General features: G+C 32.8%; 3 protein-coding genes across 3 annotated transcripts; all 3 read right to left on the bottom strand.

The window, feature by feature from the left end:
• Positions 1–4,717: 4,717 nt before the first annotated feature.
• LOC122587939 lies at positions 4,718–5,859 on the bottom strand. The gene is made up of 2 exons (XM_043760093.1): positions 4,884–5,859; positions 4,718–4,782 (listed from the first exon to the last, which is right to left on the bottom strand). Exons 1-2 carry the CDS (start codon positions 5,857–5,859, stop codon positions 4,718–4,720), a joined length of 1,041 nt encoding a protein of 346 aa, XP_043616028.1.
• A 4,106-nt stretch (positions 5,860–9,965) lies between these two features.
• On the bottom strand, positions 9,966–10,866 carry LOC122587938. Its single transcript, XM_043760092.1, has 2 exons — positions 10,099–10,866; positions 9,966–9,980 (listed from the first exon to the last, which is right to left on the bottom strand). Exons 1-2 carry the CDS (start codon positions 10,864–10,866, stop codon positions 9,966–9,968), a joined length of 783 nt encoding a protein of 260 aa, XP_043616027.1.
• An 8,549-nt stretch (positions 10,867–19,415) lies between these two features.
• LOC122586302 (V-type proton ATPase subunit G 1-like) lies at positions 19,416–23,373 on the bottom strand. Its single transcript, XM_043758304.1, has 4 exons — positions 23,266–23,373; positions 21,587–21,695; positions 21,171–21,271; positions 19,416–19,676 (listed from the first exon to the last, which is right to left on the bottom strand). The coding sequence occupies exons 2-4, from the start codon at positions 21,672–21,674 to the stop codon at positions 19,533–19,535; spliced, it is 333 nt and encodes a 110-aa protein (XP_043614239.1). The 5' UTR covers positions 21,675–21,695; positions 23,266–23,373; the 3' UTR covers positions 19,416–19,532.
• Between the last annotated feature and the right edge of the window lie 1,911 nt (positions 23,374–25,284).

Genomic DNA, 25,284 nt, shown 5'->3' with positions numbered 1-25,284 from the left:
CTGGAGAGCATGTCTGTTTTTCTTTTCTTTTTTTTTCTGTGTTTCACCTGTATTTATATATACGAGCATGATACTCACGCAATGCAGTGACAGTAGTGTGGAAGACGGTCTGTTAGAGATTTTGGGTGCTTACATAATGAAAAAAAACAAAAAAATCCAAGGATAAATCTGGTAATTTAAAGACAGAATTACCTAATATAAAATATGTCATTTCTTTTATAAGGTTTTATAGATTATAGATTAAGTCGCTTTAATTTTTTAATATATAATATAAATGGATAGATATAGATATATATTATCGGTGGTTTTGTTTCTATATATGTGCTATATCAAATTGTTTGATGGGGGTATGTAACGTTAAATAGTATCTACTAAAATGAATTCTATGATTATCCGATTACATGCTGGGTTCAAATTTGAGCATAAATAATGTTTCATCACTAATCACTTATTTAGAATGATATCCTACCGTTATTAACAAAATATGTTACTATAAAAGAAAACTTGATTATTACGAGTACTTGCAAGAAAAAACTAGTTTATGTTAATCTTGTAAGAAGAAATTAGTTTATATCTATATCTATATCTATATCTATACTACTATATAAAAATTATACCATATGTTGAAAAGTTTACAATTTTGGAATATGTAAAATTACCATTTTACCCATAATTAATTAACTTACACAATCATTCCATAATCTTTTAAAAGATATTCACTATCACAAAAATTCAAATATCTTTGGATCAATTACCTGCACCACTTGACGCTGACGACATCGTCACATCACCATCCGTCGACGCCAACACATCGCAACTAATGTCATTACAGCCGCATTGCACGGGTACTATGCTCGTAATAACATAAAGTAGACACACAATATAGTGACGGTGAAGGTAATGATGACGACGATAGGCGACAACGGTAGTGTCAGTAGTAGTGACGACAGCGAGTAGCCAACCAACCTAAGTGAGTTGGCTTATGTATTTTATATCTAATGTTCCTCTTTTATTCAATTAACTATTGGATTAATAAAACAATATTTCAAATATTTTTCTAAGAGATGATAAATCCATAAAGATACATATACATTTGTAAACTTTGTTATAAAACTGACATATATTTATCAAAAAATATAATACTAATACTAGTTTCTTTTTAAACATCTAAATACTTTAAGGATTTTTCTAATGATAGTCCTTTACGCCATTATTGGTCGATGTAAAAATTTGTATTCAAAAGCTCATCTTTTAAATTTTATGATAAAATTATAATTCATTTAATTACATTAATAATAGCTTTAAGGTTATCATTATTAACCCCTCTTCTAAACTCAATAATTAGTTTGATTAATGTAGTTTCACAAATAAAGGTTTTGTTAAATGCAGTTTTTAAGGTTGTGTCTAAAATGCATTAAATAGTTGTACATATATTATAAAAAAATTCAAAAGGGTCTTACATTTTGGGGAAATTCACCAGAGTTCAAATCTCACTTTTTACATTTGTAATAGAGTGGGTTATTAGACGGTTTTCGAAAGTCTTAAGTTTCATTTCAGACATACGCATTAAACATTTTTGTTAAATAAACTAGACGTCAAAGCCAAATTTACCAATTAATGAAGGAGGCTCCATAAGCAAAATCAAGCAACATAATTAGTGGGTCTCCATTTGTTTCAACCGACGATGTCGTATTGGGTCCGCTTAAACGGAGTTTGGCCCACGCGTTTAAACGGGTGGTCCCACCACTCCATGAAAATATTAAACATTTTGCAATTCTGGCCGTTGATGACGGACAAAAGCCCAATCCTTTTCAAGCCTATAATTATATTTAATTAAATTTGGACCGTTCGATTTGTCCGTATAACAAGGGTTGCCGTTGGTGCAGCGCCACTCCTCACGGGGTGGATTACATGTTAACATGGTAATTTTTAACTTGATTTTTTGATAAATTTTCATTTAGAAGTTTGTTTGTTTCTTCTAACCCGGTCCTATACTCCTATAATACTAGCATTCTTCTTATGTTTTCACATACAATTATACATATACTTATATTACTCTTATTTTTTTTCAGACATTCGGTCGGTATATGACAACGGAGAAATCTCACCGTATAATGGTGAAACCTTGCACGTACCCTAGACAACGAAATGTTGACCATAAGCCGTTAAAAGTATTCATAGTGAAAAATCCAAGGTTTTATCATCTTTAAGGATCGAACTCAAGACCTTGGATAAAACCGAAAATATCTTAAACCAGTTGTGCTGACATTCATTCGCTACTTATACTACTCTTATTAGAATGTACTTATGCAACATGTGGATGTAGATTGTTTCTCGACTCTTGACATTTCCAAGATACAATGAAACAAGAGTCGTTTACGTTAATAACATCATACTTTTTTGTTGTTGTTGTTGTTGTTGTTGTGTACTTATGTTGTTTTTTAGGTTTGAACTTTGAACCATTTAATCCATGTATTGGTTTAAAATGAAGGTCAACCTAAAAGTGATTTGTACAAATGCAACCAAACCATGCTTTTGTTTAAGCCATCATGAGCTTAGAACATGTCTAGCTAAATAAATGTCTTTGTGATTTTGTTGCAAAAAGATCATTGATAATAATTGTCCGAATTTGTATATTTTTAACATTGTATGGTGCCTTGTATCTTAGCTTTAACAAAGTACTGTAATAACTAACCAAAACCTAACCGTGATAACCATATATTAACGTATAGTATTTGTAAAATGAAAAGTATCAAAAGTAGGAAACATTATCAATACGAGGTTATTATCACTCGTGCTAATTAAAAGAATTGTTTTTCTAAGTTATGCAATAAAAAATATACAAAAGTATACACATGTAGGCCAAATACATATTTATTTTCGCCTTTACATAATTGACTAGAATAACTTTTAATTTTAGTTTATATATTTTACATTGTGTCACCAAACCTCTCGAGCCCCTTTAATTATTTAGGACTCTAATAAGTGTTAGATATTAATGATTTAAAGACATCAAAGGTTGACAGTATATTAAAAAAGTTAGAACCTACACACTCATGCAAAATAGGATTAATAACACGTATGTATATATGCTCAAAGGGTAAATATCTGAAATCATAGAGAATCAAGATTCAATCACTGGTCTCCAAACTAACATCCCCTCTACCAATTCTCATTTATTATGTTTTTTTAGTTATATATCTCTAGAATGAAATTCTTATTTTTAAGGTTTCTTAATTGTGTCACTAGCTAACATCTAATCCGTATATTTTTTTTAAGGTGATGTTGTTACACGAACCAAAGTATATAATAGTTGATGTCAATACTTAGTTAACAAGCAATGATGTATTTAGTTGCATGTGTTCATAGTAGGTACGATGTAAGTAAGAGTATCTTATCTTAATATATTTTTATTCTTAATCTTAATCTTAATCTTAATCTTATCTTAATATATACTATAAGACAGTTAAACTAATAACTTGTTAACCAATCAAATCGCTCGATTTCATCAAATTGACTTTCGCTTATGTCATCATGTAGATAAACTATAATTTAAAAATACTAATAATCATTATACAAATATATTATTATATTTGTATTTTAATTACTAATAATCATTATTCAAATATATTATTATATTAGTATTTATATTATAGTGTAGAAAAAGTCTCATTAATTCATTTTTTTGTTTTTCATAAATAATTTATACTTTTAGCCCTGAATACATACTTGTTTTTTTTTTAGCCATTAACTTTAGAAAACTTTTTAAAATTGAAAATCATTTAATTAATTAAAAAAAATTCAACATAATCTCTCAATAAAATGGTACATAAATGATTACGACAAATATTTTCATTAATATTCTCAGCTAATAATGACAGTGACAAACCTGTAATTATTGTACTACAGCTTGCAAGGTATAACACTTAGAACCGTATATTTTCAAAATTATAAGCTATTATTACTAATGTTTAAAGATCTAATATTGATAATATCGTAAACCTCGAATCCAGTGTTGGACACATGTCTAAAATGTAGTATCAAATTATATTTCACAATTAATTTAAACGGTGAAATTATTATATTAAAATGACTACTAGGAAGATGCTAAAAATCAAATGTACAACAACGACATTCCAAAAACAATACAAGAATGAGTCTAGAATTAAAATTAAAAAAGAAAAAAACTCTAATCACACATTCTAGAACCTATGATTCCCATACATTAACTACGAAGACTAAAAGGTGGGTGAAAAAAACTCATAAGGGGGTGGGAGTGGATACCCCAACCCTAATCTTCCCCAAATTTTCACATTATCATTTTCTAATAAAAACCTTTCACCTCAAACTTCCTCAAATTCATCCCAAATCATCCCAAAATGGTGGTGCCACTCACCCCAACCCCAATTTCCACATCATCTTTTTTATTTCCATTTATTTTTACTTAACAAAATCACAAATTATATTAAAATTAAAAAACACACCCTTTTATTATATTAAAACAAAGAAACATTACATAATACTTAAAAAAAAATAAACATTACATAATACTTAAAAACAATAAACATTAAATAATACTTTAAAAAACGAAACATTGCATAATACTAAAAAAAAAAAATCATCGAGATACGCCAAATCTTGAGCCCATACGTGCTCCGTAAAATCATATCGAAGGCCATGGTGAACTTCTTCGTCAATCAACTCCGCATACACACTTTCATCGAACACCGGTTGCACTGGCGGGTCCATTATATGGACCAGTGAGATTGCCCTCTCGTCCCTCTTAATGATCATGTTGTGTAAGATAATACATGTATGAACGTACTTTCCAATTTTGTCTTTCGTTAGAGGTCGAAGAGGTCGTTGAAAAATTTTCCATTTACCTTTGAGGACACCAAAAGCTCGCTCGACATCTTTTCTGGCCGCCTCTTGCAATTTCTTGAATCTTTTTTCCTTAGGGTCAGTTGGATACGGGTATGCTTTAACAAGTGTTGACCACTTGTTGTAGATCCCATCACTAAGATAGTAGCCACGTTTATAATCTTGGCCATTCACGCGGAATGAAGAATTCGGAGCCGTTCCGTTACGCGCTGTGACATACAAATCGGATTGGTTCAACACGTTGATGTCGTTGTTCGACCCCGGGACACCGAAAAAAGCATGCCAAATCCACAAATCTTGTGACGCGGTGATTTCAAGCATAATAGTTGGACCGTTGTGGTCACCCCTCGTGTATTGCCCTCTCAAACGTCTAGGACATGCCGACCACTCGACATGTGTGCAATCGATGCTACTAAGCATCCCAGGCATATGATGTCGAAGCTCGTGGGCCTCGAAGATGCGTGCAACGTCGTGTGATGTCGGCCTGCGTAGGTACTCTCGGCTATACAACCGAATGATGGCGTCACAAAAATAATCAAGGGTCTCTCGTGCGGTTCTGGCTGCCATGCACAAGTACTCGTCATACTCGTCTGGTGCGTTACCCGTCGCGAGTTGCCTAACGGCGGATGTGCATTTCTGTATCGCCGTAAAACTTTTTCTTCCTCTTGCATCGTAACGTTCTTGGAAATACGGGAAGTTTGCTTCAATGTCGCGCACGATATCTAAAAACATAGTCTTGTCCATTCGAAATTTCTTTCGAAAGTAATCGTCTTCGTATTTTGGTTGTTGAACGAACCAATCGTTCAAAAGAGTGGCAAGACCAATTTCCCGACGCCGGTCCGTATACCGTCGAGTTTGAGGAGCACTAGAAGTTGTCGTATCTTCAAGAAAGTGTAACGCGTTAACAAAGAATTCCATAGAGCTATCGTTTGATTCGTCGGGAGAGTCGCTCGAATTATCCAAAAGACTGGAAGCCATATTTTTTGGTGTTGGGTGTAAGAAATTAGTGATGAAAAGGTTGGGGTGTTTGAATTTTATAAAAATGTAATGAAAATGATAGTAGTTGTGTGTTGTTTTGGGAAGAAAATAGTATATATATATAGAGAAAGAGGTAAAAGGAAAAAAAAAAAAAAAAAAAAAACAACGGCTAGCTAGACCCCGCTCACCTCGCCACGTGTCCAGCCACCATTGGTCCATTCCTGCACGCGGGCCCCACATCGGATTCTCTCTCCTCAGGCTACCTTCCCCGTTTTCGGCCATCCTTTCCCCACCCCGACCCCCTGGCGGCGGTGTTCCCACGCGGGGCCGGGGTTCACCGATCACCACCCCACATCCACTCCCACCCCCCTAACAATTATACCGAGCTAGGACATGAGAAAAACTCCTTCGCACGGAAGTAGTGCCACTGGCTTTTTATTTATTTTTAATTCGTTAGTTAGTACTATTTTTCATATATTCATTGTTGTTTTATAAAATTGCAAGGAGAAGAAGATCTGGTGATTTCTCATTCTCGATATGAAAGAATTACAAAGACTAAATAGAGGGATCACACCAATACATCCCATACATAGCTCCTATTAATAAGGAGAAGATAGCCACTAATTAAATAGAATATTGATCCAAGATAATAACTAAAAATAGATATCCTATATTCCCCCTCAAGATGAAGCATGTAAATTTGCAATGCCAATCTTGCCAAGAAGAAATTGAAGTTGGTTTGCTGCAAGACCCTTTGTGAGTAAGTCGGCCAGTTGCAGTTTGCTAGCGACTGCCATTGGAATGACCTCCTTGGATTCAACTCTTTCACGTACAAAGTAACAATCCATCTCGACATGCTTAGTTCTTTCGTGGAATACCGGGTTATTTGCTATATGACGGGCTGCCTGATTATCACAGAAGAGAGGTGTAGGTGACGAGATGTGAAGTTGAAGTTCACTAAGCAACCAACGAACCCAGATGACTTCACTAACCGTGGAAGCCATAGCTCTGTATTCTGCTTCGGCTGATGAACGTGAGACCAGTGATTGCTTCTTTGTCTTCCAAGAAATGGGACTACCACCTAGTAGTAGAACATAGCCGGTACGTGAGCGTCGAGTATATGGGCAACCCAACCAATCCGAATCACAGTAAGCTGTTAAAGTGGTATCGCCTGCACGAGAGAGTAAAATACCTTGTCCTGGTGTAGCTTTCAAGTATCTAAGAACTCGATTTGCCGCCTCCAAATGACTACTTCTTGGATCAGCCACAAACTGGCTCAAGATGTTGACTGAGTACGCAATATCCGGTCGTGTGGCTTGAAGATATAATAGTCGACCCACTAAGCGTCGATATTGATTTGCATCAACACTTGGTTCTTTCTCTCCCTTGTCTAATTTCAGGCCTTGTTCAATGGGAAATGCACTCGGCTTGCAACCCAATTTCCCACTATCCTTTAGAATATCCAAGGTATACTTTCGTTGGCTTAGAACCAAACCATCATTTGTTCTGGTCACTTCGATCCCGAGGAAGTATTTAAGTGTCCCAAGGTCTTTAATACTAAATTCCTTGTCGAGCTTTTCTTTGACTTCTTGTATCTTGTCGAGGCAATTGCCTGTAATAACGACATCGTCCACATAAATTAGAACCACCAAAGTGATACTATTAATCTCATAAAGGAATAAAGAGTGATCTGCTTTGGATTGTCGGAAATTCAAACTCTGGAGAAAAGTAGTGAACTTGTGGTACCAATTTCGTGAAGCTTGCTTCAACCCGTATAAAGATTTTCTTAAACGACAAACTCGATTTTTGTTGGTGTTAGAGAAGCCCTGAGGAATTTTCATATAGACTTCCTCGTCGAGATCTCCATGCAAGAAGGCGTTATTAACATCGAGTTGGTGAATGATCCAGTCTCGTTTGACGGCAACTGCTAGTAGAGTTCGCACGGTTACTAGCTTGGCTACGGGTGCAAATGTATCATGATAATCAACGCCTTCCATTTGAGTGAACCCTTTTGCAACTAGACGCGCCTTGTACCTTTCAACTTCACCATTCGGTTTGAACTTGACCTTATAAATCCATTTGGAGTCTATTGCTCTCTTTCCTTCAGGTAGATTTTCCAAAGTCCAAGTTCCATTTTTCTCTAGGGCTTTAATCTCCTTTTGCATCGCCTCACGCCAATGAACATCCTGTGAGGCTTGTTTGAACGATTTTGGCTCATCATTATTAGTGATAGCAGTTAAGAAAGCCTTATGATTAGTTGAAAATTTTTCATAAGAAACAAAGCTAGAGATTGGATAGCAAACCGTGGAGGCAACTTGATTTGATGTTGGTGCGGGGTGGTTGACCGAAGGTGGGACTTGTACCACAAAATCCTTGAATCTCGATGGTTGAGTCTTATTTCGAGCTGGTCTTTCTTCTATCTGGGGTTCTGTAGCTTCATGGAACTCATTTGTTTCAGCCCCATCATCATTGAACTGAGTTTCATAATTTATCAAATCCAACTCAATGCAATCTGGGCTTTCATGTCCGCCGATTGAGTCACTACTGGGCTCAGCATCATTATAATCCATTTGTGGATTTCGCGATTCAGTATGAGTCAAAAATGGTTCACAGTGACAGTCGTGACATATTCCTGGTTCTTCTGTTATACTTTCATTATTTCCTTGAAGATTCTTAAAAGGAAAATTATCTTCATGAAAGTTGACGTCTCTACTAACAATCAATTTCCTGGTTTGTAAGTCAAAAATTTTATAACCTTTGGTTCTAGGTGGATAACCAAGAAAAACCCCGGTTTCCCCCTTTCTTCGAACTTGTCTCCTTTTGTGTCGGTATTTTTAAAATAAACAAGACAACCAAAGACTCTTAGAGAATCATATTCAGGTTTTTTATTCCAAATTAACTCAAAAGGAGTTTTGTTTTTAATGATCTTGGATGGAAGACGGTTAATAACATAAGCCGCGGTCAAAATACATTCCCCCCAAAATTTTTAGGAAGATTCGCTTCGAACCTTAATGCACGAGCCGTCTCAAGAAGGTGTCTGTGTTTTCTTTCTACGACACCATTTTGTTGAGGGGTATGAGGACACGAGGTTTCAAGTAAAATTCCCTTTCGATTATAAAAATCTAACATATCGTTGGAGGTAAACTCTCCACCATTGTCACTTCTAACCCTTTTTATTTGTTTCTCAAATTGCACCTCAATCATTTTATGAAAATCCTTAAGACATTGGCTAGCCTGGCTTTTATATTTGAGAAGAAATACCCATACCGCCCTACTAAAATCATCTACTATTGTAAGGAAATAATTGGCACCCGTATATGATGGGATTCGATAACCTCCCCAAATATCACAATGAATTAAATCGAAAGTAGCACTAGTTTTAATAAAACTGGAAGGAAAAGGTAATCTAGTATGTTTTGCTCTAGCACAAGAATCACAGGAATTACCCAAATCAACAATACTACTTTTGAGAAAATCCATCTTATTCGGCTTTCCTTTTGAAGCATGCCCAAGTCTTTTGTGCCACGTTTCAACTGTAGTAGTCATCGCCTTTCTTTCTTGAATCATCTTCATTCGGTACAGTCCCCTTCGGCATTTACCCGCACCAATCAAGTTCCTCCTTTGTAAGCCCTGCATGATACAAAAATCAGGAAAGAATGATATGGAACATTGAAGATCGCGAGTGAGGCGACTGACAGAAAGAAGATTGAATTTGAAATCTGGAACATAAAGAACCCCATTGACTTTTGCTCCTCTTGGAAGAACATAGTCTCCTTTTCCTTTAACCGGAATGGAGGCTCCATTTGGAATGACAACAGGAGGCTCAAATGGAGTGTCCCTTTTGTTCAAAAGAATGTTAGATAAGTAAGTAATGTATTCGGTGCAACCCGAATCAACAATCCACTCACCATTTTCGTCTTCTTTATGAGCCATATTTGCAACGGGTTTTGTATCTCCACTTTTACCTGTTTCAACAAAATGTTTCAGTAGGAGTTGGTAGTCTTCACTTGTTAAGCCAGGAATAGGGCTCGATTCACTGTCCACAAACGCAGCTTTGGGTTTCACCTTGTCCTTTTTCTTCCCAGGCCACCATTCAGGATACCCGATTATCTCGAAGCAACCTTCACGTTTATGACCTTCCTTTTTACATTGAGTGCATCGCTCAATTCCATCCTTTGTAGTCCTCGAGCCTTCCTTTTCTTTGTTTCGTCCAGCTAAGAAATCTCGTTTCTGTCCAACTTTGAATGCAGCGGGCTCTCGTTGTATCCTTCCTTCACTCGAAATACTTCTCTGCCTCTCGTCTTCCACCACTAAGTGATACGCAGTGCCTAGTGAGGGAACTGGTTTGGTTGCCAGAATTTGAGTCTTAATAACAGTGAATTCTGAATCTAACCCCATTAAAAATTCATAAAGACGTTCCTTCTCTTGATGTTCATTGATCTTCTTGCCCACATCACATTCACACTTGTCACAAGAACAACGTGGAAAAGGATGTATGGATTGAGCTTCATCCCATATGGACCGTAGTTGGGTGAAATATGTTGACACGGAAGCGCCGTTTTGTCGAGTAGAAGCAATTTTCTGTTTCAATTCATACGCCCGAGGAGCGCTCTCTTTACCGAAACGTTCATTCAGGTCTGCCCAAATCTCTGATGCTGTTCCTGCATACTTGACACTGTTGCGTATATTTTTCTCCATGGCTGTTGTCAACCATCCCTTTATCATAGCATCAACACGCATCCACAGCATGTAGTTTTTCTCAGTTTTCTCAGGTTTCTTGATCGTCCCATCGACAAATTCCATTTTGTTTTTTGCAAATAAGAAGTTTGTCATCTCTTGGTTCCAATCGGCAAAGTTGTTGTCTGTGAGGACTTCATTTACGTGAAGTTGTTTGGGGTAGTCGGAAGGATGAAGGTAGTAGGGTGACTCATATGTGATTCCACTGCTAGAACCACCGCTAGGACCTTCACCGTTTTTGTTTTTGGTTTGATCGTCGTCTCCTGCCATTGGTTTAAACTATGGTTGTTTTTGGCTCTGATGCCATATAAAATTGCAAGGAGAAGAAGATCTGGTGATTTCTCATTCTCGATATGAAAGAATTACAAAGACTAAATAGAGGGATCACACCAATACATCCCATACATAGCTCCTATTAATAAGGAGAAGATAGCCACTAATTAAATAGAATATTGATCCAAGATAATAACTAAAAATAGATATCCTATATGTTTACTTTCACGTTCAAATTGTAAACATATTTACTATTTTTCTCTGGGGTACCAGTAAAAAGTAAAAAAAACCCTAAAATCATCAACGAGGAATTTTAATCGTTAGATAAGTTTTAATCATTGATTTTTAACTCTTTGATCAAATAATGATGCATGTCATCAAATCTAACAATTAATAAATAACACAGTTAATTGATCGATAATCGTCCCATTTTTATTTATTTTTATCTATAAATCTTTCTTCTAAGTTAATTTGTTTATTATTTGAATTTTGATTATTTGTATATATGTTAGTATTAATTCGGAAAATCAATCGATGCTCTATTTTCAAGTATATAATAAAAGTATAAAATGTAAAAGACAAAACTATTAGTTTTCATATTTAACATATGATCATCAGTCATCTCACAATTTTTTTCACGTAAACTGTTCTTTAAAAGTAGTTTTAACATTTTTCATGGCATTAGGTATACTGATTTAAATTTCCAAATCATGCATGGATTGTATTTATTTTCTTTTTTATTAATGCAATATGTGTCAAATGTTTTTACTTTTTTTTTTAAAGGCTTATATGTTTTCAATTACTCATGTGAATGATTGTAAATCATACTATGAAGCATGGATAAAATTGCCTTTTTCATAAATTTTATTTTTGTTTATATTAATTTATAGTTTTTTATTCATATTTTTCTTTCTAGTAAACATGATATATAATCGACGAAGGTTCAAATGTTCGTAATATACTTATTTACAAGTTAGTGTGTTTCGATCTTTAATAGAATACCGAATATATAAATTTGTGTAGCTTTAAAATAAAACATGCTTACATATAAATATATTTTAAATATTTTGTTTAGCTTTACACTAGATTCTAGACCCGTGTCCAACACTGTACACGGGATTTACGATATTAATAATATTAGATCTCCATACATTTAGGTCATAAAAGCTTACAATTTTAAAAAAACACGGTTTTAAGTGTTATATTTTGCAAGTTATAATACAATAATCATAGGTTACTCACTGTCATTATTAGCCTAGACATATTGATGGAATTGTTTGCCGTAGTCATTCCACAAGGCACATGCTATATATAATAATTTCTCCATTATAGAATATTTTGAAACAGATGTACTCATAATTAATGTGATATTATTAGGAAAAATAATTAAGAATTAAAATATAAACATTTTTGTGATCCTGTACTTGAAATTCAAGTATATATGTATTTAATCATGATGCGCGTTCATGACACGCATATAATTATTTTCAATCGCTTGTTCTATGGTAATATGATAACAATTAGGATTGTTTTTATATTCTTTGATAACAATTAGGACTCTTCTAATATTTGTTAATAAGTCATTAGGTTTTCAAATTATTTTTTGTAGAAAATATTTCATATGTTAATTTTTTTTATTCAATTAAATGATTATAAATTTTAAAAAATTCTCTCAAGTTGATGGCTAAAAATAAATATAAATGAAGTATTCAGGGCTAAAAAGTGTAAATTATTGATGGAAAACAAAAAAGAAGGATTTTATATAGAACTTTTTATATATAGAACTTTTTTGTTTTAATTATTGTGTATCACACGAAAAATAAGTTAGTTTCAATAAAGAAGGATTTTATATAGTACATTCAATTTTATTTTATTTTTTTAATGACAAATCTAGATCACTATCAGAGTATCATCGTGTCATCAAGATACAACCCGATCATATCTCTACTAAGCACACATTCAATTAACTCAAACTTTCCTACTATATAAAAATTTGTAATATGATGCATCGTATCATCTATATAATTAACCTTTCATATTAATACTAGGTCTTTTACACGCACGATGTGCGGCAAATCAAAATATCGTTAATGGAATATACATAAGAAATAGATGTGGATATTGATAATTAGTAAAAGTGTTTTGTGTTAATTTATACAACCTTATCATTCGTTGGATTGGTAAAATTGTACAGTTAATTACAAGATTATCAATTTTGGCTAAAAAAATAAATTTTTACCTAAAATAAAAAATTTTAAGATCTATATAACATTTGAAAATTAAGTAAGTCATAATTTTTATAAAAATATTAAAATAATTTAATTTAAATATTTTTAATCGTCACTATAAAAAGAATTAGATACACTCATTTTTGCGAGTAATGATTGTTGTTTTCTTTAAATGTTTTTTATATTCAATTTATTGTTCTATTCTTTTACATTGTAAATTTTTAATCAACACATTCTAACTATAAATTCAAAATTTGAAAAATCTTAATAGCCATTAATTACAGGATTTTCAATTTTGGTTAAAAAAATAAATTTTTACCTAAAATAAATAATTTTAAGATCTATATAACATTTGAAAATTTGGTAAGTCATAATTTTTATAAAAATATCTATATATACATAGTAAATAAATTAAATATTGTCAAAAAATTTACGAAAATGACACGTAGGATAAATCATATGTGGCATTGTTGAAAGAGAGTTTAAATTAAGGTGGATGGCCTAAAAATCCTAGGATAACTACTCTTTTAATAGATATATATGTCAAATATTAGATACGTACAATAGCAAAACACTTATGTATCAGACGATGACGCTTACGATATCTAAAAATACATACATTATATGTGTAAATTTAAGTCTTAACTACCAAAATTAGATTTGAAGGAAGCAAAATTAGGTGACTTGCCAACAACAAACTATCATCTAATATTCCTAAGAACATACAAAGTCTTTATTCTATTATTGTTAATATTATGTATTATTATAAGTCTATAACACTCAATTCAACTATCATAGAAGATTTTTCTACTAGTTAATTTATATTTTAAAGTTGTTTTAATAAAAAGAAAAATATATATTGTGTTTCATTTTACAAGTCATAAAAAAACATATGGGAAAAGGTAAGGTGTCATCGATAACTCTTGGTGAATATGATAAGAAATAATGTTACAGGAGGAGTACGAGGAATCATGTGTTTTGATTATAGAAAATAGTAGTATATGATTTTTGATGTTGACTCGTGCAACAACCATGCCCAATATATATAAGGCAAGATACATATGGTTTTACTCAGTGTACAGATAAAGAGGTTAATTGGTTTTAAAAAAGTTTCTGGTCTAATGGAGTAAAATTCAACTTCTTGACCTCCATTTCCGAAAACAGGGAAATTTCCGCTTGATCTAACCTTTTTTTTTTAAAGTTAGATTCGATTCAGACGTGCTGGAGATAATTTTAACCAACAAATCGCTGGACTTCCAACCCCCTCCTCATGGAAAATACCTTGAGATGAGAAACCCAAAACTCGAACCCAAGACCTTGGAAAAAACTCACATCCGGGGCCCACATAATGGATTAGAAGATACCCTTGATCAACCCATCTAAGTGGAGTTGGTTTGCTTGAACTAACCTAATTGGTTTGATGTTTACTCATGTCTAATTCTTAATTTTGTTCACATATTATTGCATCGATAACATTGGTACATCTTGTGTAAATAGACGGTGCAAAAAGCATATCACTTCTAAAATCATATACATACACTTTCTTTTAAAGCTCGATTTAGTTCCAAATCGTAAATTACCAAAAACGAAAAAAAAAAAAGAAAAAAAAGGATAGATATATTTTTCATGTGACACCCGTTTAGATATTAAAAAGAAAAACAATAAAAAAAATATTAGCATCTTTATATAGGAACATTCATGTATCTCTTATGTTTGCGGTAGGTTTGATATTTTTGGTCCTATCTTTTAAGTTGTATTTTTAATATTTTGAGTTGTTGTCATTTCAGTTCACTCGATCTGTTGGAAGCCCAAGTTCAATGTTTCTATAGTTCATGAGGCGTGTTCGTGATTATCGGCTCATGTGGTTCGTGGATTGTGGTTATTGGTTTGTGTATGGTTTGGGATATACAGTAGAAAACAATCCATGAATAACTGTAATTTTTAAAGACATGTAATCATTTTTTTTTAGATTAAATCAATCTGGTCGTTTATCCTAAAATATTCAATAAGATACGATTAGAGATTTAGAACTTTTTAGGCGTTTGTACTTGAGACAGAAAACCGAAGAAAATTTTGATCAAAGAAAAAAAGAAGCTTTCGGACCATAAAACTGCCTAAATGGCAGTTCTCTTCAAAAGTTTTTGAGTTGTCGAATTTAGTCCATCAAGTTCTAAAAACAAAATATTTGGATAGTTTTTTACCTTAGTAACTTAATGGAAATATCCCCATCTAGGAGCTCCATTCCTTGGACCCCATTCTCAAAGGTGTTGTCCCCAGACCTCTGTCCCTTAGGGGCTTAAGGTCATAATAAATTAAAATAGGTGTGTATTCCACACCACCAAATTTATATCGCTTGTTTGGTTGAATTTGATTACTTAAGCGATGCCATTAATATCATCGTGTCAGTTTAGAATATAAATAAACAAACGAGATATATGAACAATTGTTCGTTTAACTATATGAAAGGTAATTTATGTTCGTGTTTGTTTGTTTACTAAATAAACAAACTTACAGCAGATTAATTTCATCAATTATTCATGGATACTCTATTTGTTTAATTATAGCATGGTACTTGCGTGTTGCGTGCAAAAGAAAGAACGGAGAAAATGATTGGTGGCTGCTGGCTGCAACGTGGATTTGTATGAATAGTAGCAATAATTGTAGGAAGGATATTTTGGATATTTCTCTCTGTGTAACTTTCAATGTATTCTCTTTATTATGTATATTATTATATCTATGATGCAAATAGATGCTTTGAACTTGATTTCAAGTAACTAATTCACTTGTGTTGCAATGAATGAAGTGTTATTTAAGGCCAAAATTTTCTATTTATCAACAAAATTTACTTGGTGTTGTGGTACATAAAAAAACTTATAACTAGTTTTTGAGTGGGAAATGCTACATTTATAAATAAATACCCCGTATTTACTAATAATGGAAAGAAAAAAAGAAGACCATATATAATCGACGATGAGGAGTAGGGGTGGTAACGAGTCGAGCTTTAAACCAAGTTTGAGTTTAACTATTTCGAGTTCGAGTCGAACCCGAACCAGAAAACAAGCTCGATTAGTTAGACAAGTCGAGCTTAAAGTTTTTTTTTTAGATTCGGCTCGCTCGAAAGATCGTTTACTTTTTCTATCCGAACGAGCTTTACGAGGTACTCGACTAGTTGAGCTACTCGAGCCTCACTATACATGGTTAATAATTTCACTTATATGTTAGTAAGGAGACTAGAAACCATGACCTTTAAGTTTAATGCATGACAACTGAACAATTAAGAACAATCATCGTTTTGTTAATTTCATTGCATTTATTTTATATAAAGGCTCAAACTTTAACTATTACTATCCCTTCACTTATGTATTATTTAAAAAAAAATAAAAAATTGAGGACTTAATATTTTAATGGTGTATCAAACTTAATTATTTGCAATTTATTCCAACTTTCAAGTATTGTGATATGTTTTCTTTGAGTTACTTTGATAACTAATACATGTCCTTTAGAAAATGTAAACATAATATGTTTTATTTAAGAGAATTTTTAAATAAAGTTTAGATAACATCTTATTTCTTCAGGATAAATGCATAAATACGAAAAACTTTTCATTATATTATCATGTATTAAATAAAATTTAAACTTTTCATTATAAAAATTATATTATCATGTTTTATTTAAGAGAATTTTTAAATAAAATTTAAAGTCTCATTTATTAAATTCATATAGTATTTGTCCATAGTCTATTCTATAATGGTAACATATTTTACTATATATGTATATGGTAAATTAGGATTCACATGTGAGACCAAGTTACATTGGTAATATGTAAAGTTTCATTTATTGTTAGAAATCCAAAAATAGTGATAAATTGTAATTTAGATTAGTGGACTTACTTGTTGTTAAGTCATAGTTTAATGATCACTAAGGTTGAGTGACTAGATGTGATAATTAGCATATGTATAGGTATAGACTATAAATACCCTCACACCTTAGAGATCATTAAGAAGAAGGAGAACAACATTCTTTTCATTCATGTAACCTTTACACACACATTAATTCCAATCATCAACTTTCTCTCTCAAAACACACACTCCCACACCAAGAACACACACACATCCAATCCTTCATTGTACCTGTGAATTCAGTGTAGAAATCGTGTTATTCACATCTATTGATGGGTTATTCGGTTTAAGTATACACGAATGAGGATCGAGCTTAAATGATGAATGTAGTTTTGAATACTTTTTTCTATGTCTTGTCCGAAACTCCATTAACTCAAAGCCCAAGTAATGGAAAAGCCTTAAAGGGTTTTACGCAGGTCCTTAATGATTGGACTCACTTATCTCAACTTGACATGTGGGCTTAAACTCCATCGGTAACATGTACCACTCTATTACATGAGCTAATCGAGCTCGAACTCCTAAACATGAAAATGAAACTTGAACTAAGTTAATCCTACAAGTATTCAACGAAACTCGAACTAAGTTAATCCTACAAGTATTCAAATAATTATAAGAGCTTCGAGCTCAAGCTCTAACACTAATGAGTCGAGTTTGAGCTCGAGCTCATTTTTGAATATTTATACGAGATTGAGCTCGAGCTAGCTCGATTCGAGTAATAAATAAACAAACCAGCCTAAATATCCTAAAACTCGACTCGGCTCGTTCCTACCCTTAATGAGGAGCTGCGTTTGGACAAGCTCTAGTAGAATGATAAAGGTATAGTGGGTCAAATACATCAATAGTTATGTAACTTTCGTTAACATTTCTAATATTCGATTTGGATCTTAATCCGTTTAATTTCCAAAGAAAAAATAATTGTGCTAGAGGTTTTGTATCAGCACTCTTACCTCATCATCGATTATAATTGGACAGGCGTGATGGTTTAAGTAACTTATCAAAATGAATAACTTTTCAATCCATCAACATATTTTATCTATTTCGTACGTTTAGCTTTACGTATAATTAAAAAAATAAAAATAAAATGTATTATAAAAGATATACTAAAGACCCAAAGGGTGACCGACCATTTGGCTCAAACGGAGGGTAACCAACTATTTGTCTGTATACAGCTTATAATAATAAACTTGTAATTTCAATTTTCTATTATTAAAGCACTTTAAGAAGTTGTAACCATTTATATGGTCTACAAAGTATGCATTTTTGTCTATGAACGACGGATGAACCTATAACTAATTGCAGAGTTTAAAATTACTGGAATACATATCCATCAAAGCAATTAAAATTTTTAACATTTGAAGTTTCTAAATACAGTAATAATCTTCAAAGATAAATTTAATGGGACCAAAATGACATGTGACGTTTTAATCCGACAGAAAATTAGAGGCATATAAACAAACCTAAAGAGATTTCCAAGATTGTAGTTAACGTGATGAAATTTTAATCAATGTTTTTTTCGAATTTTGCGAGCATTCGAAGAAGAGGCATTTGGTATTTTGGTTATCAGTTGATGTCAAGTTAGACTATTTTAGCCCGTTTATAAAACAAACCAGTAATACATATTTAAAAAAAAATATTAAAATTGAAACATGTCAAATGGATCAAACAATATAAGCATATCAAAGCCTCTAAACCGTAAACATACAAAATGCCTTTTGACATAGTAGTATGTGAGATGACCTATTAACCAAGTTGTATATTATAGCCTCATTGACATATTGTGAGAAAAATAAATTGTTTTTGTAAAGACGCAAGGCTTACTGTTCATTAAAAAGAGGGAATAAAGAGTATTTGTAAGCATATTAAATTATACACGTATCTACAAAATTCATTTAAAAAATAGATTGTTGGCGAATCAACCTCACTAGTGTGGACCCATACATAAAAGTACCCATTTTGATCTAAGTTCAATTTTGTGTGTTACTCAACCCATCCAGCTCACCATTTTGATACTTCCACTTTGTACCTTAGCTTCTATACACCATGCTTTTCGGTCTATCCGCCAACAATGAAGTACCTTATATACCCAAATTAAGACCAACCCTTTAAAACGGCATAGTCTATTTGGGGTCGGACAGAGAAAGGTCTTTCATCTCCCTTCTGGACCAGTATGACATGGGCTAGCCTGCATGGGTAGTTGGTACTATTCCATGACATCCACACTAAGTGTTCCTCTCAAGTGACTCAAGCTTGAGTGTTTGAGCCAACAATCATAGCACGCCTAAAAACCTGCCTATATTTAAGCCTCAAAAAAGAAAAACCGAACAAGATCTTTTTCACACTGCTATTCATAACAAATAGTCAAATACAGTACTTATGTTTAATATCATGGAGTTTGTATCCTTCAAATAGGAATGAATAGTAATGTTAAGAGCCGGCTTTTATTCAATAACAAGAATACAACAAATAAGACATACACATACAAAATAGAATAAACACAACGTTTGCAGAAAACATCACTTGTGATAATATGTTTACTTTAATACCTTACAGAAGTGATGTGCTTCAGAAGCATCTCGACAACATCACTAGAAATTCTATCAGCCTCTTTCTTCAGGTGTTGAATCTTTTCATTCGTTTCCTTCTCAAGACGCTTCACGTTAGCACCTGAGTCTCCACTAGTCTGTTTGTATTCAGAGAATATAGATAAAGAATAAGATGATAGTTGAAAAGGAATGATAAACTCAAAGAGGACCCAAAGAGAGACTTCTAGATTTCCCGGAGGTGACAATATTGAACTATTTACTTTAGAATGGGTCGGTTAGGTACTTAGGTATTGAGGTTATGCTCTACTTTTAACAGCTTCAAAGTCGTCCAAAGTGTATTTTAATTTTTAAAGCAAAAGAGCTCCTAGATCAATAACACAAACCAGGATTATTATTAAAAAAATATGAATTTGGAAATAATCTATATGACACCCTAACTGTTTATGTAAAAAATAACTAGAATAATGTCCTAAACAAAGTGTTTCAGCTCAGCCTGAACTGCCCCATACAAAAGCCACCTATTCTGACCAGTCACTCGAGCTGATCCAATACCCAAACCAACCCCTCATTTTGCCACATCAAAATTTTCTAGAAAAAATAATTAACTATGTAGCTGATTCCTATGAGAAATTAGAAAGAGGTAAATGTCTGCATCTTAAACCTGTCACATTCAAGTTGCAAAAATGACTTATCAATGATAGAAGTTTATTTCCTTATTTGATCGGAAATTCACTAGAATACCTTTTACTTCTATCTTTATATTTATATTAGTAATCACTGAAAAGAGAAGTGATAATCGTACCATTTGTTTTGATGTTTTTACCACAACACTGCATTACTGACTTGTACAGTCTGCTAAATATATCGTACTTAATGGTAAATTGATTAAAAAGAATGGTACTAATATCATTTCTCCACTGAAAAGGATTTCTCAAATCAGTTTCCAAAAATTCGAATTGCAAAACAGAAACCTTGTCCGACCCTAGGATGGAAATTCTGTGCTTCATATTCCGATGCTTATTACAATAGCTACTTTACGTCTTTAAATGCAACAAGATACTTTTATACTATTAGAGAATACACATATCTTATCCTCATTTGGACAATTATCATATTATCAGTCTTTCTGATAAAACCATTAGCGGAATGTAATTTCAAAAGTTAGATTATATCAGGTTACTTTTGTAACTTCGATTGATCTATGATTAACCTTAAAAAAAAACATAAATACCAGCAGATTCAAAATCTCAAAGACGCTTCAGAAGTGGACCCAGACAAGATCATGATAAATTATCATTTCCAGACTTGCATATAACGTCTAAGACAATTATCATTTTAACTGGTCTTTTAGCTAATTTGCATTAACCTGGACACCCTTACCCCTAGCTTGACTTACAAAAACATATAGTAATATCTAGAGAAAAATGAACGGCATGCCCATTACCCATTTAACAATGCGACTTCCAAAGATCTGACATTTTTAACTATGCCAAGCAATTGAATCACTTACAATGATAATGTTCACATGAAACACATGACCATCTGAATTTTAACAAACTTTCTATCGTAACTCAGACGGAGTGCATGCAAAATATATGATATTTGAACTATTCGTCGGCATTTTGACTTACCTCAGTGAGCTTTCTTTGGTAATCAGCTTCCATCTGGGCACGGAATTCGGCAACCTCCTTCTCAGCCTCTTCTTTGGCTTGTTTAAGTCTAGCTAGTTTAGCTGAAGAAAAAAAAAATCAAGGCCGTATCAACAATTGCATCTATTCAAGGTTAGCAAATGTGTGGTTGTTCTTATATATTCATATCAATATGCAGAAAAATACAGTTAGTGTATTACACAAAGATATTTGAATATTTGATGACATAGCCCCCAATCCCTGAGATATTACTAACATTTGAAGTACATAAGTCCACATGTATACTCGATTATTAGAAGTGGTAGTAAAATAACAAAACAAAAATGTTTATCAACTTTGAAGGTGCCAGAACCTAATATAATAATATCAACGATAAAGGTCAAGATCAGTAAACCTACCATTTCGGGCAGCATTGACTATTTGCTGAGCTTCTTGCTCTGCAGCTAACAAGAGTTGAATTCCATTCTGTCCCCTGCTAGACTCCATGTTTACTGATATACCACAGGGCTACATGATTTCAACACACCAAATCAAGTAAATAAAACAAAAAAGAAACATAACATGTGTAATCATTATGTAACGATGGAAAATAAATGTACATGTTTCAAGAGCAAGACCATTTTTATTCAAAATATCACCGAAGCCAATTCACCAAAAAATGAAGCGTACAAAAAAAAAATACATCATGATACCTACATACATACATACATATACATATATGTTTGTGTAAATACACATACACACACATGTGTACACATAAATGCATTTACATATGTGTGTGCTATGCCAATTGACGATACTTTGAAACCAAAAAGATAACTTTGGGGAAATTATTTTAAAACACAAATACAATAACACCATCATCTTGATTTCATCTAAACTCGAATTGTCTAGAACTACCCACTCACTGTAAACGCATATCAATGTACATCAAGCGTTGTTCTCGATGTATGGAAGTCACAATTGGTAAGAGTGTGTGAGTAGCCATGAGAGCAAGATGTAGAGCAAAATGAGGAGACATAGAAATTGTTGGAACATGAAAATAGAAAGACGGTTCATGGTTCATTATCTTATACAAATCACTGAAAAGTCATGCTACTAAGAGCATAATACTGCGTAAAGAACATACAGAAAGGATATGAGATGACATACAAGATAACCAAGAAATGTCAAATTCACTGACACTTGATGAAAGACTACCACATCGCTCTCGCCACTCGGGGAATGAATTTATAACAGCTACATGAAGTAAACAACTAAACACTTTGTCCCATTCTAACTAGGCATTTGGTTTGGTGGTCAAGCAACTTTCTTGTTAGATTATAAAACTATCCACATCCAAAAGAAGGGAAAAGTAATATGTAAAACCGCAAGACAAAGAATTACCAATGCAAATAGAAAAATCATAAGAAGTCGTTCGATAATCATGTTTCCAAAATGACCAAAAAAATAAATTAAATAAATCTTATATATTGGAACAAAACAAAGATAACAAGTATTCATTTAAGTATCCAACATTGATCCGATACTTTAACAAACTCCGAACAATTAAACGAGCAAGTATTCGTTTTCGTTTAGTTAGATAACATATATGTAACTATTCGAAAAAAACATATCAAAGTAGACTCAACCATTCACTGCCTAGTAACATTATTATTCGTCTATGTGAAGCGTTGTCTTATTTAAACCCTGGCCATGATAACATCCATCTCACTAGCACTTATAAAATTTTCTGATTATGAAAATTAGGCTATAATTATGAAATTTTGAATATTTCATTTTAACATTTTAAGTTTGTTAACAAACAACAAAATCTACAAAAATAAGTCTAGACTTAGATATTCTAGAAAAGGCTATATTATAACTATAGAACTAGGTTCTTATTAAAAAAAAAAAGGCAAATCATATAGAACTATTGATTATAAATTTGAGATCCATAGTGAGGTTTAGAAAATAAGAGTAATAACAAAGTCAAACAACATATATGTGATCCATAAAGCAGATATATACAGATCAAACCTATATATATATATGCTTATATATACATATAAATATACAAATTAAGAGCATAAGAAACCTGAGAGAGAATCGGAGGAGACGAGGAGGAAAAACGATGAAATGATTGATGGATGGATGTTTACAAATGATATTTTGGTTTTGTTACTATCATCATTGGAGAGATTTTGTGTTTTACTCCTTGTATTTAGGCTTTATTACAGATACTGACCCTAGATTTCGCATACTAAAACCAAAAAAAAAAAAAGGTTGACATTTGTACCACAAAAATTGATTTATTTACCACAATGTTCAACTTTTATAATATATTGTATAAGTCAATAAAGCGGATTTGTGGTAATCAATTCTTGTGGTATAAATATCGGTTCCCAAAATATAACATCATTAAGACTATGTTTGATACCAATGATTTAGCACTAAATGATTGGTAGGGTCAGGTTCGATTTTAACACGTGATGAACAAATATCCCTTAGACCTGAGAATCAAAACCGCCCAAATCCGAACTAAAATTAGTCGACCCGCCTGATAGAGTAACGGGTCGGGTCACGAGTTTGATTTTTTTTTTTTGGCACTGTCAGGTTTTGAGATTACACATGTCAGTTTTAACCCGTGCTCATGCCTAAACTTTCTATGTCTATTTTTTTCATCTACCAGATATAGGATTTAAATTGTTTTACCAACACATATGGTTTTTTTTTTAAGGGTTCTGCTTACCCAACCACTTTTTACACATCTAACTGCACCTTTTACCATTGATAACCCTTTACAGCGATTTTGTCTTTTTCAAATTCATTTTGTCCTTTTTCAAACACATAATATTGACATCGATGCCACTCCTAAAAGTATAATGCAAAAATAGTTAATTACCAACATCAGATTAATTAATGCATTAGTCGTAAGATGTTATGATCATGTAGAAAATATAATGCTAAAATTGCACATAATTCACACGATTAGAACTTTTTAGATCTAAACCAAAGTACGAGTATATGATATAGACAAATACCTACTTGATGGCTGAATGCAGTTCTCGAAAGTAACAAATAGGATTTGGCGATAACTAGAGCAAAAGTTATGTTAGGACAAGCCAAACAAAGTTGTGAATGCATGTGGATTGCTAATATTACAGTCACATTCCTTAAGTAGTACTGATTCCCCTTGGTACTCTACCAATATTGGTACCTAAAAGTGGTACTGAATGGAAAATAAGACTCATTCAGTATAAGTATATAAAAGGTTAGAACAAGACGATGGTAAGTTTTTTTTTTAAATATTTTTGTAAAGAGGCAAGACCTCTAATTTATTATCTCAAAACAAGATTTACATAAGAAATAATATTTTACATTCCAAGAATCAATTCATATCCGTATATCTATATAATAGTATATATACATTTAATCTCTAAATCTTTTATATAATATTTCTACTCTAACTTTTGCACAACTTTCTACACTTCAATTTCTCCTGTTGTAGCTCACACCCGAAGCACAATGCAATCATCATTTTAACCTGCTCCTTAAATTGTTCAACTTCACCTATGAAGTTGATCCAACTTTAGAGGATCTTAATCCTTTATGTTGAAAACTGAATTCATTTCCTTCCAAATAATGTACACAAGCAGCAAATGTGATCCCCTGAACAACACTTCTCACATAATTGTGTTGTAGTTAAGTGTTTAATACTTTTTGAGTGTAAAAATTATTATATTACTTCTATAATTCATAATTTATATAATGATGAACATAATTTTTCAAGTCTCGATACCCTCATGGTACTGTACGAATCTTGGTACTAGGAAGTGATACTGAACCATTCATTAAAAAATCATAAAAGACTGAAGAAGGTTGAACAAGACGAGGATAAGCTGTAACAAATTACAAGACATCAATGTAGAGTGTAACAATACACCAACGTGGAATGACCCTCTGTTTATCCATACTGTTCGTATGAAACCGATTCGTTTGCTCCTATAGTTGGCTAACGATTTGTTGATTCTCTTGTCACCATCGGTTATTCAACAACAACAACTAAATACGGCCTTTGGCTAAATGGATTATACACAACTAGCTTTTTTTGAAA

Source organism: Erigeron canadensis, chromosome 2, assembly GCF_010389155.1.
Source record: "Erigeron canadensis isolate Cc75 chromosome 2, C_canadensis_v1, whole genome shotgun sequence".
In the NCBI taxonomy this organism is placed as follows: Eukaryota; Viridiplantae; Streptophyta; class Magnoliopsida; order Asterales; family Asteraceae; genus Erigeron; species Erigeron canadensis.
Note: the sequence above shows the minus strand (reverse complement) of the source record. Positions and strands in the feature narration are given on the sequence as shown.